The sequence below is a fragment of the Pongo pygmaeus genome, chromosome X, assembly GCF_028885625.2.
Source record: "Pongo pygmaeus isolate AG05252 chromosome X, NHGRI_mPonPyg2-v2.0_pri, whole genome shotgun sequence".
Lineage (NCBI taxonomy): Eukaryota > Metazoa > Chordata > Mammalia > Primates > Hominidae > Pongo > Pongo pygmaeus.
The window spans coordinates 20,470,002-20,486,675 of record NC_072396.2 but is presented as its reverse complement, the minus strand read 5'-3'; the positions used below and the strand labels follow the sequence as shown (position 1 = coordinate 20,486,675).

Below are 16,674 nucleotides of genomic sequence, written 5' to 3'. Positions count from 1 at the left end.
TTTCTCATATGCATTTTAAAATCAAAAATTAATTGAGAGAAGGTTCCCTTTCATTCCTATTTTTGACCCTAGCTTCTCTTCGTGTCTCTTAGGGGGCCTTGTGTAAGGATTCTGTTGGCAGTTAGAGTGCATAGGTTTTTGTCTTCCTATGGACCACTGATCAGCTTTGTGACATTGGGCAGGTCACTTGGCTATAACCTTTTGGGACCAAATTAACCTGCAGTTCCTCCTGGGTCTTTGAGTCTGCTTGGATTGGCCATGTGTTGGTGACCATTGAAGCTGAGTTGACAGACACATGGAGGCTCATCATGTTCATCTCTGAACTTTAGTATATATTAGAAATTTTATATTAAAATATTAAATTCAAATTGGTCTAAGTTAAGCAAAAAATAAAAATAAAAGCCAAGAAAGTTAAAAAAAAACAAAATTAAATTGGCCTCAATTAAAATGTTGAAGTCTGGCTGGGCATGGTGGCCCACACCTGTAATCCCAGCACTTTGGGAGGCTGAGGCAGGCAGATCCCTTGAGCTCAGGAGTTTGAGACTAGCCTGGGCAACATAGTGAAACTCCATCTCTACAAAAAATACAAAAATTAGCCAGGTGTAGTGGTGCACACTTATAGTCCCAACTAATCCGGAGGCCGAAGTGGGAGGTTGGCTTGAGGAGGCAGAGGTTGCAGTGAGCCGAGATCACGCCACTCCCCTCCAGCCTGGGTGACAGAGCCAGACCCTGTCTCAAAAATAAAAATAAAATGTTGAAGTCTTCTCTCTCTCTCGACAGAGTCTTGCTCTGTCACCCAAGCTGGAGTGCAGTGGTGTGATCACGGCTCACTGCAGCCTTGATGTCCTGGGCTCTAGCGATCCTCCCACCTTAGCCTCTCGAGTAGCTGGGACTATAGGCACACGCCACCATGACTGGCTTTTTTTTTTTTTTTATTTTTAGTCGAGATGAGGTCTTGCTATGTTACCCAGGCTGGTCTTGAACTCCTGAGCTCAAGCAATCCTCCTGCCTCGGCCTCCGAAAGTGTTCAGCCTCTCGAGTAGCTGGGATTACAGATGTGAGCCACCGCACTTGACCTTATCATCTCTGTAGCTGAAACACTCATTTCGAATTGACCAAGTCATTTTTGATTCATTATTTATTCATTCAGTGGGTATTTTTTGAGGGCCTACCCTGTGTGAGATAGTCTGTTAGGGTGCCCTGGGACTATAGAGCTGCATACGATTAGGTTCCTCCTCCTTTGGTTTATTGGAGTGCATGTGTGACTCGGCAGAAGATGGGTGGTACCAAGCTGGGAGATTGAAGAGAGGCATCATGTAGTTGACATGTGAGCTAGGCTTCAAAGGCTGGTGTATTCAGACACATGGAGGCAAAAGAAATTTTATATTTACAGGTTAACAATGGCAGAAAAACATACACATGAACTTTGACCTGTGTGGTTTTGAGCAGTCAGTGAAAAGGAATAGAGGGAAAGGAGACTGAAAGGTAAGAATGCTGCGACTGCCAGCCTGATTTGACATTATCAGCTGATAGGAGAGGGCCAGCAGCCCAGTTCTGGCCGCTGGAGGATTGCCGTCTATGAGGTAGACTGAATGCATGTTGGGGCTGGTGAGGCCCACTAGAGGACTTTTGTGCAAAAAGTAATGAGATGAGGAATTAGGGAGGAGCAATCTCCGTGAACTTTTTCCATCAACTCCACAATTTCTAAATTGGTTCTTGGGAAGACAGGAGCAAATTATATATAGTCATGCATTGCTCAATGATGGGGATACGTTCTGAGAAATGTCTTGTTAGGCAGTTTTGCCACTGTCTGAAAATCATAGAGTGTATTTACACAAACCTAGGTGATGTAACCTACTACACACCTAGGCTATATGGTAGAGCCTATTGCTTCTAGGCTACAAACCTGCACAGCATGTTACTGTACTCAATACTGTAGGCAATTGTAACACATCAGTAACTATTCGTATATCTAAACATAGAAAGGGTACACTAGAAATACAGTACCACCATCGTTTAAGTGATCATTAATGGAAACGTCGTTATGCTGCATGTGACTGTAATTGGGAAAGTGCCTTATATGAACTGTAAGATGCTGTATGAAATGTTAGTTATTAGTTGGAAGAAGACAGAAAGGAAAACTTTATATGTGTCATACGGATTTTGATATATATTAGAAGCTTCCAGAGGGCAGGGGAATCTGTTGGTTTTGGTTGTTGTTGGGTTTTTTGTTGCTGTTTTGCCATGCAGTTCGTTTCTTTGATGAGTCCTAAGTGTATGCAACAGGAAATTAAGGTTTAATGTAGCTTTTTACGTTTTCTTGGTTATTACCCACAACGCTCAGGGAGAACATCGGTGGAAATATCCTTAAACAGAAAAATAAACGAGGAAAGTGCAGTTGAGGGAACAAAGGATCTTGGAAGGTTTAATGAAACTGGTACCAGAAATAGTATTAGAATAGAGGTTTTTGGCTGTATTTTAATTTTTTAAATTGTCTAAAATGCATCTCAAATGAGAACATTTGATCTTTTTGGCTTAACTACTTGCTTTGGGGGTATTTACTGAAATTATTAACTTGTTAATCCATGCCATAGGAAATAGTAAAAAGTAAAATGTGAACCAAAAGATGATTACATTTACAAATATAAATATTTAGAACATTTTGCATTCTCAAGTCTAAAGAGGGTTTTTCTTGTACCAAAAGTATCATAATTGTTTTTAAAAGACTAAAATTTGGAGGTTATGTTAATGTATATTTTCTAGAAAATGATAATTTTAATTTTTAATTAAAGATCTTGTAGTAGAGGAACTCTAGGATAAATTTTAATGGATAACAAGTTTAAACACTAAGATTTCAGGAATTAAATATATAATAGCTTCAAAGTATGTAACTCCTATGGATTGAGGATTGAGCATGGAGTGGGGACAAGAGTTTCAGCAGTAATTTGTAAGAAATTATAAGTAAATGTTAATAATTACCCATTGGAAAACTGAACATCTTTATCAGCTTATTTCCTCTTGGGATAAACTGAGGCTGCCAGAAAAAACCTTATCAACTGATTTCCTCTTGTGGATGCACCATTTGTATAGTTCTATTTAAATATACTATTTTCCTCCTATAAAATGTTTTTAAAGGCTATTTTTTTTGGTATGGCACAGGAATTTTGTAACTTTAAACCCCCTTAAACAGAGAGCATTTGTAATTCTTTGTTAGTGGAGGTCGTTATGGGGTGTTCTAACATTTGCCAGCAAATGTCTCTTAGCTAGTTATCACATACACAGTGGGAAGCTTGGAGCAAATTAGAAGGAAAGAAGGGAAATGGGCCTTCTTTCTAATGAAAGTCCTTCTAATGAATCAACGAAACCACAGCAGTGCGGTCAACCTGCTGCATGATTACTTTTCTGTGTTTCTGCCTTGGCAGGGAGTTGTCCCTGGCAATGCTGGTCTGAGAGCAGGGAGCACGGAAAGTCAGATGGAAGCCTTTCCTCTGATAAGTTATAAATAGACGCTCAAAACCATTTTATTAGAGGACTTAAAATTTTTAAAGAATATCTGTAAGCCCCTCATAACCCTGCAGCAGTTTGGATATATGGCTGTTACATGACTTAAATAAATAAGTACATATGTGCATGCGTGCACTCATACCCCCAGACACATCTATCTGTTTGCTTTCTGCTATATGATGAGCTATTTATTCCAGTGATGTCCTGTTATTTAAAACATACTTCAGGGCTGTCTTTTGGATTTATCTTCTGAGCCTGTAATATAGCCATTAAGAACCCCAGCAGTTGCAAATGTCAATTCTTTAGACAATGAACTTGATTTTTGAGAAGAGCCAAAAGCAATTTAGAGTTAAGTACAGAGGAATAAGATAGGTACAAGCTGATTAGTGCCATTTTGGGTCCAAAATGAGATATAAATATAAAATAATGAGAAACTTTCTTCATTGATGCATGAAGTGCCTGCAGACAAAGCATTTCTGAGTAGTTTTAAGCAAGTGCAGCATTCTTGGAATAAGGTATAGTTTTCCATTATGACACTTGGAAGACATGTTCATTTGAATGCTCAATCTCTGGGATGTGAAACAAAGCAACCAAGACATCCATTGTCTCAGGGTGGTGGCACCTTCCCCATAGGGTTATTGTAAAGATGAAATGAGATCATGTTGGTAAGCTCTAAGCCCCCATGTTTGGCATGTGGTAAGCCCTCAATAATTGTTAGCTCTGTATCATAACCATTAGTTTGTAAAAGTACTCAGAGGTCAGGAGAGCTCTTAACAAAAGTTATAAGATTCAGAAGGCATTAAAGTGGTAAGATAGCCAGGGTTATATAATAAATGGTAGTATTTCTTTAAGGGTACATTGAGAGTGAACACTGTAACTGGTGTTAACAATCATAACTTTGTGTAACAACTAAGACTGTTTTCTGAGAATTTAGTGAGACTTTGTAATTAAGTTAATCTCTTAACAGAATTTTATTTCAAAATACTATTCTAAGCTTCTTATTACTGATACAAAGATATAAGGATTTTTATTAAGTTAGAGAGGATCTTATGTTTGATATCAGCTTTTAAAGTGTGGTAGTATTTCAAGATAAAATAATTTTGCTGGACTAACAATGTTTTGGCCATTTGGAAGTAGAAAATAATCTAATCGATTACTTTTTGCATAGTAAGTGTCTTTAATATCTTGTATTTTTGAAGTAAAAATTGTTTCATTTAGAATTTGAAGGATTTTATTATTAAAGTGGCAAATATTTAATGACCTCTGATTTGAAAGAACTCAGAGCCATGTATCTGTAGTTATTTTCTCCTACTTGTTATTGTACGTGTTTTGTGGCATGGAATTTAATGCCTTAATTATAAGAAAAGATATACATCTTTTTAGTTTTGTAGCTATCTTAATTTTTGATAAATTATTTTCTCCACAAAATAGTTTCAAATTTAGTTAAACATTTGCAAATTATTCTAGGGTTGCTTCTAGCTATTCCACAGAGAGACAGATGTCACATGATTTGGTTGCTGTTGGCAGGAAAAGTGAGAACTTTCATCCAGTGTTTGAACATCTTGACTCAACTCAGAATACTGAAAACAAACCTACAGGAGAATTTGCTCAGGAAATCATAACAATAATCCATCAAGTTAAAGGTTGGTATATTTTGCACATACGTTAGGGATAACACAAAAGTAATATACTATTCAGGAGATACAGGTAAACACCTGCAGTATAGTTTAATAGTAATTAATATTTCATTGTAAGCTAGACTGTGAATTAGGAAATCTTTTGAAGAGAGTATCAGGCATTCATTCGAGCCTAGTTGTTCTTTATATCTAGTTCCAATAACCTTGTGCTTCAAGTGTTAGTAGATTGGAACTTTCAAGTTAGAAAGGGAGAGGCTGGCTGCTGCAAAAGACAAGGCATACTGAGAGCAGTAAGAAACAATAACTGGTAACCTAACAGGGAGGAAGAAGCAACAAAAAACAGATAGGAAACTCAAGAAATCAGGAAGCCTAGGTCATTTTATGATTCTTAAAGCCCCCTGAGGGCATTACTAGGACTTTGTATCTTAAGGATGATACTGAGTGATCAGTGAAAGATTCTAGTTTGCTTTGGCATTCTTTATAACTGGGAGTTGCATAATAAATACTTTTAATGGTTTGCATTACATTGTTTTGTTTTTGCTTCTGGCGAGTTTCCATTAATTGGAAAATTCAGTGATATAGAACAACTTTCCCCAGTGATGCTACACAAATAAGGCAGTTGTAGGTATTACAAACTGGAGGCCTTCAAGAATTTAAAATTTTTTATTTTGTACTTCCTACAAGACAATTGCATTAATCTTTCTTACCTTCATAAAATATATTTTGAAAATGAGTTTTTTTCTCTGCGTCCCTCAAACTAAGGCATGTATTTACTTTAAAGCACATAGTTTGTCTGAAACAGTTCATCCTCTCAGCTCCAGTCCCTGTCACCCAAAGGAAATGTGATTCTTGGCAGAAATGGAGCTGATTTGCAGAAAAATCCAGGAGATTGTCCCAGAACAGGAACAGTAAATTAGGGAAGAGGATTGCTTAAGTAGCATTCTGATGGGCCAAGTGTATTCTCTTTCTCTGTATCCTATTAAAAGTGTGTAGCATAGCTGATTTCTAAATGTTTTCATGAACTTTAATGTAAATTAAAGTAAAGTGGCATTAGAAGGCCTTCTGTGATATGCAAACATAACATTTAGTATTTGTTTGAAATTGTTTTGATGTTTCAGGCTTGTTTTTGAAGTTACTTTTTATTTTCATTCAACTGTGAAGCTCTATGCCATCTTTACTTTCCAGATATAGTAAGTCTTACCTTGGAGAAGAAAGGTCCTTGCTTTGAGAGAGCCATTGTCTTTTCCCCTGGACAAGTAAGCAGGCGTGTCAGATAGAAAATTCTTCGATTAATAAATCAGGTGTTTTTACTCTTGTTTGGGCTTGGGAAGGCACATGAGCGCTACAAATTAGTCTGTGAAATAAGTTTGGGTCCCACATATTTCTAAGAGAAAACAGGTTGAATTTTAAAAAATAATCCCTTCTTTCTGTGCTTATATGTAATCTTTTAAGTGAAATCAGCTTAACATTGAGATAAAACTGTTCATTTCCTTTTTCAGCAAATTATTTTCCATCACCTGGCATTACTTTACATGAGCGTTTCTCAACAATGCAAGATATACACAAGGCAGATGTTAATGAAATTACATTGAATTCAGATCCAGAAATACACAGGTAATGATTGATTACCATATTATACCCATTTAACTAATGGGGATACACCTCAGAAAAGATTTGGGAAGGGGATGCTTTCTGAATCTGCTCACCTGGGCTTGCTGTAGACTGTAGGATTGCATTTCCTGCACAAAAATAATAGGATAATCTAAGCATTATCTGGCCACTGCACTTCGATGGAATGAATAGGATGCACTGAAAACATTGACTAGCGTTGTTTAAATGTGTAGGACTTTGAAGATGCTTACATACCTAACTTCACTTCTGCTGTCAATAGTAATTGCTTCCTGAGGTCCTCAGTAGAAGAATGAAAGACAGTTTTCAAGCCATTGAAATCACAGGTTGCTTCGTGTGGTCACAAATAGGTGTTCTGAGGGCAGCCAGATGAAACCACGTGTCTTCTGCTGGCACTTGTTGGAGCAGGTGGTGTACCTTGTCTTGTGAGCTGATTTGAATACATGTGAGAATGCAGTATATCGCCAGAGCAAAGTTTGAGATTACACAGACTACTGATTTGAGAACCACTAAAGCTTCCCTGTAGTGTGTTCCACAGGATATGTGTATCCTGGGAGACTGCTATATAGGTGAAAAACTATTTGGCAGCAAGTTTCTTTTGCTATCTCCAAAACATACTAGCTTTATTTCAAATTCTATTCTGTAATAGTAGAATCAGGGTATCAGTGTATAACATAATTATTTAGTTGTACTATGCCTTTATTATTTTAGGAGAATAGATATGTCTTTGGCCGAGCTTCAGAGTAAACAAGCTGTGATCTATGAATCGGAACAGGTTAGTGAATACAATTTTTGATGAGAAATTATCTTACTGTTTGTATACTAATGGCAAGGGGATTGGTGGTTGGGAGAGAAAGGGCGTTAAAGTACATGAAGAAGGAGGATTGAAACCCAGGAATCTGAAATTAAAAAGCTCTTCGGGTGATTCTGACTATCAGCCAGGTTGGAGTGAGAATACTGACAAAAGACAAAAATATTCCCTAAGAGGGACAATCCCTAAGGATAACAGCTTTGTAAAATTGACACGCAATTACAGCATTTGATATTCATCCCCAAAATCCACACTGTAAAGCTTATGGAAAGTATGTTAGATACCTGTTTTTTTCAAAGCAATCATGTGGAATATATTTTTAAATTGTACGTGGAATGAATGCACAGGAACGAAAAATTTCATTTGATATTGCCCTTCTGTTTACTGCAGAATGTACGAAACATTCTGTGGAATATGAACTAGCAAAATAAGGGAAATAAGGGACTAAATTTCTTTATTCATGTGTTGTATGTGGTTCCCACCTAACACCTCCCCTCCCACCCCCCATTTCTTTGCTAATTAGAAAGACTGTCTTGACTAGCCAGGAGGGAAGAAAACTGGCTCTTGTTTTAGAAGAATTATATCGAGTTCTAAAAGAACTGCTAATTTATTCATTGAGAATAAAGAGTCTTTGTAGAGGAGATATTTTAATAGATTTCTGATAGAATATATAAATAATTTTTTCACTTGTGAAATGATTATAATTTTTGCTGAATTTATGGAGATAGGTTAATTTGTTGAACAAATGATATTTTCAGACAATTTCTAATCATCAAAGTCCTATAATCAACTTACAGGAAATCTGTGGTTTTTTAAAAAATCACCTATAATTTAGTCATTTAGCACAAACTATTATTTAGTCATCTTTTCTGGCAGTCTTATAGCTTGCATTTTAACGTAGTCACTATCATAGTATATGTAGTTTTGTATGCTTTTTTCTTTTTACTTGATCCATAATAACATTCCTTTTATGTAAAATCTCTGAATTCGCTATGACCTTTTATGATTGAGGCTTTTTAAGTTTTGTTTTGAGACAGAGTCCTGGTCTCACCCAGGCTGGAGTACAGTGGTGCAATTATGGCTCACTGCAGCCTCGACCTCCTGGGCTCAAGTGATCCTCCCACCTCAGCCTCCTGAGTAGCTAGGACTACAGACATGCAGTACCACGCCCGGCTAATTTTTGTATTTTTTGTAGAGACAGGGTTTTTCCATGTTGCCCAGGTTGGTCTTGAACTTCTGGACTCAAGGGATCCACCCGCCTCGGCCTCTCAAAGTGCTGGGATTACAGTCATGAGCCACTGTACCTGGCCCTTGTTAAGTTTTAATTAACTGTTTTCTTTCTTTCTTTCTTTCTTTTCTTTTTTCTTTTCTTTTTTTTTTTTTTTGAGACTGAGTCTCACTCTGTCACCCTGGCTGGAGTGCAGTGGCGCGATCTCAGCTCACTGCAACCTCCACCTCCCAGGTTCAAGCCGTTCTCCTGCCTCAGCCTCCCAAGTAGCTGGGATTACAGGCGCCCATCACCACGCCCGGCTAATTTTTGTATTTTCGGTGGAGATGGGGTTTCACTATGTTGGCCAGGCTGGTCTTGAACTCCTGTTCAAATGATCTGCCCACCTCGGCCTCCCAAAGTGCTGGTATTACAGGCATGAGCCACTGCGCCCGGCCTAATTAACTTTTTTCAATAAGCACTTTTCTATGTTGACTTCCACATAGTCTTTATTACCATAAGTTAAATGATTGTACATTATTCTTTTGACTTAAGTTTACCATGATTTATTTACTCATTCTTCCCTTCCTCTTAATTTTTTTTTTTTACATTTAAGTTGCTTCTGTTTTTTGTTATTTTAAATATAATGTTTTGAATCTATTTAGGTAGATAACCTTTTCTTTGGGTTAGAGTCCCACAAGTGGGAATCCTGGTTCAATGTTAGGAACTTTTCTGGCTGTTTATTGTCAATTGTGTCTCAAAATATTTGTATTAGTTTACAATACCATTAGCAGGATGAGTACAAGATAACTTATCTAGGACTTGTAATTAAGGTTCTTGTTAGATATGGTCTTTGTGCAACTAAAAGTAATGTGAATGGTTTGTCTTCTGTCAAAATTCCTCAGACTCTGATCAAAATAATAGATCCAAATGACCTACGACATGACATTGAAAGAAGGCGAAAAGAACGGTTACAGAATGAAGATGAGCACATTTTTCACGTAGCTAGTGCTGCAGAGAGGTAATCAGTAGATGACAAACATCCTGTTATCAGGGAGCTTTGGGTTTTACCATATTTTTACATTTTTTGTGTGATGATCATTTTCATTTTAATATAGGGATTTGCTCCTTCAAATCCATCTTATATGTTTAAGTGAAATCTATTAAAATGTTTCCAGGTTATTCAGTGATTATCATATGCGGTTTGATTTAAACAACAAAAACTATGGGGTAGGTGAATATTTGAGGTCTTCGTAATTCTGATGAGGAGTGTTACCACTTTTAGAATATTAGCAGGAGGCAGGACCAGCAAGTTTACAGACTATTTAGCTTGAGCTGATTGAAACTCTGATACATTCTGCCCTTTAGATTCTGGGTTAGTCTTTGAATAGTAGAAAATTTCCTGAAGTCAGTACAGTTATCTTTTGGGACTCTTTGTGGATGTCTATACTGGATAATTGTGGATAACTGTACTGACAAAAAGTGAAAAAAATCCACATTTTATGGATGTTGTCCATGAAATTGAGGCAGGTGTAGTAGAAAATGCAGAGGAGACCTAAGTTTGAATCTCATCTCTCTCAGTTTACAAGCTGACCGATCTTGACAAATTTGCTTAGTTTCTGGAGCCTCTTCATCTGTAAAATGATGTTAAAATCAGTTTATGCTATGGGGCAGTTATGAATATTAAATGAGTTGGCACATGCGAAGTACTTATGTCATATATAGCAAATAGATCCTCAGTAGATTTTTCTTTCTTAACCTCATATTTCTGTTTAGGGGCTCTTAGTAGTCTAGATCAACCCCAGTTTATCTCTAGTTCTGAACACCATATGGATGGAACTCATGGCAACTCTGGGGCCCCATATGATTATGAGGTATAATTGAACAGGACAACATTTTCAGTTCACTTGAGTTCTTATACTACTTGGATCTCCCAGAAAGTGAGACTGTATGAATACAAAGAGACAGTGCTAATTGTTTTTCCATAATCTTTTCTATCAAATTGCTAAGATAATGTATTTGACAAGACTTTTAAGTCAAGTCTGTAGCTAACTAGGTCAGAATATATGGACTTGATTCTGACAATAAGTTCAGAACTAATTAAAACATAGTGAAACGATGTGTTGAGGCATATAAAACAATTGAAAATGAAAGAGTAAAAATGTTGTCCCTTGCTGGGTGAAAGTCTCCAGTCTCCTAATATGATATGGTTAGTGCATGACATGACTGTGCTCCTTCATGACACAAGCTCTCTATCATGCTTTTCTTGACTCAACAAGTGTAAGAAACCCAGAGTACCAAGAAACAGGATTTTAAAAACAGATTTAAGACAATCAGCATATTTTAAAGATCATAAGATGCTTTAGGATGTATCTTTACCCCTTGACGTGATTAAGAACTTCAACACTGGAGTTGGACCTGAGTTCAGTGCCTGGCTCTTAGATTCCTAGCTATGTGACTAACTTTGGGAAAATTATTTTGTCTCTGTTTCCTCATCTGTAAAATAGGGATGAGAGTTGTACTTAGCTCACAGTGGTGGTGAAGATTAAGTAAAGTGATGAGTGTAAGGTAAAATAGCTGGTCAGCATTAAGTATTATGAATGCTAGCTTTGAGGACAGTGTGGTAGTGTGCAAGGATGTGTTCCTACAAGCTGTCTTTTGCTGGGTCTGTTGGATTATTTTATTTGTATTGGATAGGTGGTGAGGCATAGTGGAGCCATGAGGAGTTTTTAAAAATGAGACATTACTTAACATTCATCCTGCAAAAATAAACAATTCAGTAGTTTTTAGTATATTCACGAACTTATGCAACCATCATTACTATCTAATTCCAAAACATTTCATCATCCCAAAAGTAAACCCTCTACCCCTTAGCTGCCACTCCCTGCCCCATTTCTCCTTCCCCCTTGGTCCCTGGCAACCACTGTTCTGTTTTCCGTATCTATGGATTTGTCTAATCCTGACATTTCATATAATCATTTTTCTTTTCTTTCTTTTTTTTTTTTTTTTTGAGACAGGGTCTCTCTCTGTCACCCAGGATGGAGTACAGAGGCACAATCACAGCTCACTGCAGCCTCAACCTTCCGTGAGGCTCAGGTGATTCTCCCACCTTGGCCTCCCGAGCAGCTGGGACCACAGGCTCCTGCCACCACGCCCGGCTAATTTTTCGTTTTTTTTTTTTTTTTTTGTAGAGACGGGGTTTCACCATGTTGCCCAGGCTGGTCTCAAACTGCTGTGCTCAAGGGATCTACCCATCTCAGTCTCCCAAAGTGCTGGGAGTACAGGCATGAGCCACCACACCTGGCCTGACATTTCATATAAATACAATAATATAATATGTGGCCTCTCGTAACTGACTTCTTTCCTATAGCATAATGTTTTTAATGCTCATCCATGTTGTAGCATGAGAATTCTTATGTATGGCTGAATAATATTCCATTGTATGGCTATATTGTATTCTGTTTATCCATTCACCAGTTGATGGACATTTGGGTTGTTTCCACTTTTTGTCTGTTTGTGAATAACTGTGCTGTGAACATTTGTGTGCAAGTTTTTGTGCAGATACCTGTTTTCATTTCTCTTCAGTATATAGCTAGGAGTGGAATTGATGAGTTTGATGGTTACTCTATGATTAACTTTTTGAGGAACTGCCAGAGTGTTTTCCAAAGTGGCTGTACTATTTTACATTTCCACCAGCAGCATGTGAAGGGTCCAGTTGCTCCACATCGTTGCCAACTCTTGTTATTAATCTCTCACTTTATCCTAATTCAGTTTCCTTATTTAAATAAGAAAAGTATATTATCCTTTTATCTTAGAAATTCAGTTTATAAAAATTGACCTCATTATATGTTTTCATATAAACTTTTAAAATCAAGTCAGGGTAGTTTCCACAGAAATGCGAAAGAAATGAAACATGATGCAATCATAAGTCATAGGATGTAGTGATTTCTCACCTGTGTGGCTTTCCTTCAAAAAATTATATGCAGCCTTTCTGTCTGTGTTTGCTCACTGTTGTATCCCCACTGCCCTGAGCTCAGTTCACATTTGTTGAATGAATGAAGAGTTCCCAAAGGAGTAGACAAGACAGAGGATACCTAAATTGTAATGCATTTAGATTTGGGTTACTATTCCCTGATGCCTTAGGATCTTTCACAAGCAAACCTAACCCTTGGGGGTTCTGTCTAGCCTCTAGGACCCATCTGTTCTCTACAGGTGCTCCTTAACTTATGATAGGGCAACATCCCGATAACCCATTGTAAAGTAAAAAAAAAACTGTAAGTTAAACCATTGTAAGTTGGGGACAGTCTGGATTTACTTCCACTTCTTACCCGTTTCTTACTCTGATGTCTCCATGTTTTCTCTTGACACACTATTTCTGCCTTTTCTAACTGGAGTTACTAAGTTTCCTACAATGTAAATGAGTTGTTTTGTTATAGAGGTATGGAGTGTGTTTGATAAAGTAGCTTAAAAATAGTATCTACAATGAACTCAAACAAATTTACAAGAAAAAAACAAACAACCCCATCAAAAAGTGGGCGAAGGACATGAACAGACACTTCTCAAAAGAAGACATTTATGCAGCCAAAAAACACATGAAAAAATGCTCACCATCACTGGCCATCAGAGAAATGCAAATCAAAACCACAATGAGATACCATCTCACACCAGTTAGAATGGCAATCATTAAAAAGTCAGGAAACAACAGGTGCTGGAGAGGATGTGGAGAAATAGGAACACTTTTACACTGTTGGTGGGACTGTAAACTAGTTCAACCCTTGTGGAAGTCAGTGTGGCGATTCCTCAGGGATCTAGAACTAGAAATTCCATTCGACCCAGCCATCCCATTACTGGGTATATACCCAAAGGACTATAAATCATGCTGCTATAAAGACACATGCACACGTATGTTTATTGCAGCATTATTCACAATAGCAAAGACTTGGAACCAACCCAAATGTCCAACAATGATAGACTGGATTAAGAAAATATGGCACATATACACTGTGGAATACTACGCAGCCATAAAAAATGATGAGTTCATGTCCTTTGTAGGGACATGGATGAAATTGGAAATCATCATTCTCAGTAAACTATCGCAAGAACAAAAAACCAAACACCGCATATTCTCACTCATAGGTGGGAATTGAACAATGAGAACACATGGTCACAGGAAGGGGAACATCACACTTCGGGGACTGTTGTGGGGTGGGGGGAGGGGGGAGGGATAGCATTGGGAGATATACCTAATGCTAGATGACGAGTTGGTGGGTGCAGCGCACCAGCATGGCACATGTATATATATGTAACTTACCTGCACGTTGCGCACATGTACCATAGAGCCTAAAGTATTATAATAATAATAATAATAATAATGAAAAAAAAACAATTGTAAATTAAAAAAAGAAAAAAAATAAAATAAAATAATTATTTTAAAAAAAATAGTATCAGTGGACTTGAAGAGGACATCAAACTGCCAAGAATTTCTTTTATTTTTTATTTTTTTTTTTCAACAAGGAGTTGGAATGACAGACTGTTGTTTTAGCTGGGCAGGTTACGGGAAAACATCAGTTTTTGTTCTTGCTATTGCAATAGTCATAATCTATACTGAAGTATAGTGAACTTTATAAAGATATATTCATATAGTCAACAGATATTTATATATTGATTTCTTTGTTCTAGTTACTGTTCTAAGGACTGGGGATATAGTGAAAAACTGTATACAAACCTTTGTCTTCATGTTACTTATAATTTAATGGTAGAAGAAAGAAAATAAATACATGTCAGTGGAGTGATAGGTGAAAATAAGGCAGAAGAGGAAATTTAATAGCAAAGAGTGACATGTGTGATATGGTTTTATTGAGGGTGGTCATGGAGTACACTTATGACTTTTAAAAAAATGTAGCTGGGTTGTGAATTAAGTGAGGGTGTTAGCCATAGGGTTATTTGAGGGGATAGTATTTCAAGAGAGGGAACAGCGAAAGCAAAGACCTTCAGACAGGCGCATGCCTGCTTTTGTTTAAGGAATAGAAAGGGGGACAGTGGGGTTGTGACAGGGTAGTAAAGGGAGAGAGTAGATGAGGCCAATCACGAAGGGCTTTGAAGAACTGAAGGACATGAAGACTTTGTATTTTATTCTGGATGAAGTTAGAAAACATTTTGGGTTCTAAACAGAGAAGAGACATAATCTCACTTAAATTTTAAAAGGATCACTGTGGTTGCTGGGTGGAGAATGGACTGTAAGAGCTAGAGAAAAAAAGTATTTCCTTCTCAAGTGAAAAAAAAGATTAGAGGTAGGAAATCTACATGATAGGGTCTACACGGTAGAGTGGACACATCAGGGAACCAGGCTGCTTAGATCTTCTTCCTCTCATATCCTCTGTATGTAGCATCTGCCTCATGATCCAAGATGGGTATTTGTGCTCTAGCCATCATGTCCTCATACTAGCCTTTCCTTTAAAGACTTCTTGAAATTTACACATGATAACTTGGCCAAAATTTAGTCCCATGGCCATGGCTAGCTGCAGGGCAGCTGGGAAATAGATTCTTTAATCTGAGCATTCATTTGCCTGGTCAAAAATCAAATATCAAAGGATTTAATTTTTGTATTGTGGCAAAATATACATATCCTAAATTTACCATTTTAACCATTTTTAAGTGTAAACTTCATTGACATTGAGTATATTCACAACGTTGTACAATCATCACCACTATCTACTTCCAGAACTTTTTCATCTTCACAAACAGAAACTCTGTTTCCATTGAACAGTAACTCCTCATGCACTCCTCTCTGCAGCCCCTGGTAACCTCTATTCTTTCTGTCTATATGAATTTGCCTATTGTGGGTATCCGATATAAGTAGAATCAGACAATATTTGTCCTTTTGTTTCTGGCTTCTTTCACTTAGCATAGTGTTTTCAGGGTCAATTCATGTTGTATCATGTGTCAGAATTTCATTCCTTTTTAAAAAAATTCATTTTCTTTTAAGGCTGAATAATAGTCCATTGTATGGCTGTACTACATTTTGTTTGTCTGTTTTTCTGTTTGTGGACATTTGTATTGCTTTCACCCTTTGGCTATTGTAAATAGTGCTGTTATGCACATTGGTATTGTCATCTTTTTGGTTATAGCCATCCTAGTTAGTGTAAAGTGATATCTCATTGTGGTTTTGATTTGCATTTCTCTAATGACTAATGATGTTGAGCATCTTTCCATGTGCTTATTGGCCATTGGTATGTCTTTGGATAAATTTCTATTCAAATCCTTTGCACATTTTAAAATCAAAGTCTTTTTATTGTTGAAGTGTAGGAGTTCTTTATATATTCTGGATACAGCTCCTTCATCAGATATGTGCTTTGCAAAGAGAATTTTTAAAAATCCATTGCTTTGTTTGTAGAAGTAGTCATACACACTAATGGTAATCATTTGGAAAAATATAATAAAGTATAAAATAAAAAATATAAGGCATTCCTAATTTTACCAGTCAGAGATGACCACTGTTAATATTTAGTACATTCCTTGTCATTTATTTTTTCTGGGCACGTATGTGTATATTTTGAATAATTGAAATTATCCTCAATATACAACTTTGCACTTTACTCTTTTGACCTACTGTTGGGAGCGTTTTGACAAAGCATAGGCCTTTTTAACATTTAAAAAACCCCGAGTGTCTATTTCATGTCAGATTCTGGGATCAGAGCTGGGGCCACAAAATGAATCATCCGCAGTGCTTCCTCTGAAGGAATAGCAACTTGTTCCGTTAAACAGACAGGTACACCGGTAGTTACAAATACGGAGTGATAGGTGTTAAGACCCAAAAATGCTTCATGTACCCATAGCAGGGAGTACCTAGTTCACCTCAGAAGGGTTTAGGAAACTCTTCCTTGAAG

The 16,674-nt window shown here is 37.2% G+C and overlaps 1 protein-coding gene across 22 annotated transcripts in view; it reads left to right on the top strand.

Annotated features, from left to right (window-relative positions):
• BCLAF3 (BCLAF1 and THRAP3 family member 3) overlaps positions 1-16,674 on the top strand; it is a 73,878-nt gene that overhangs the window by 30,859 nt on the left and 26,345 nt on the right. For 15 of the 22 annotated variants that reach the window (XR_010125553.1, XR_010125554.1, XR_008497155.2 and 12 more), the window contains 4 exons: positions 4,972-5,147; positions 6,641-6,755; positions 7,482-7,545; positions 9,694-9,809. Coding sequence is in view for 19 of the 22 variants with exons in the window: in XM_054472460.1 (XP_054328435.1) it covers positions 4,972-5,147; positions 6,641-6,755; positions 7,482-7,545; positions 9,694-9,809 (471 nt within the window). In the remaining 3 variants the exon portion in view is untranslated. The remainder of the gene's footprint in view (positions 1-4,971; positions 5,148-6,640; positions 6,756-7,481; positions 7,546-9,693; positions 9,810-16,674) is intronic. The other 7 variants (XM_054472462.2, XM_054472459.2, XM_063660892.1 and 4 more) reach the window with 1 other exon arrangement.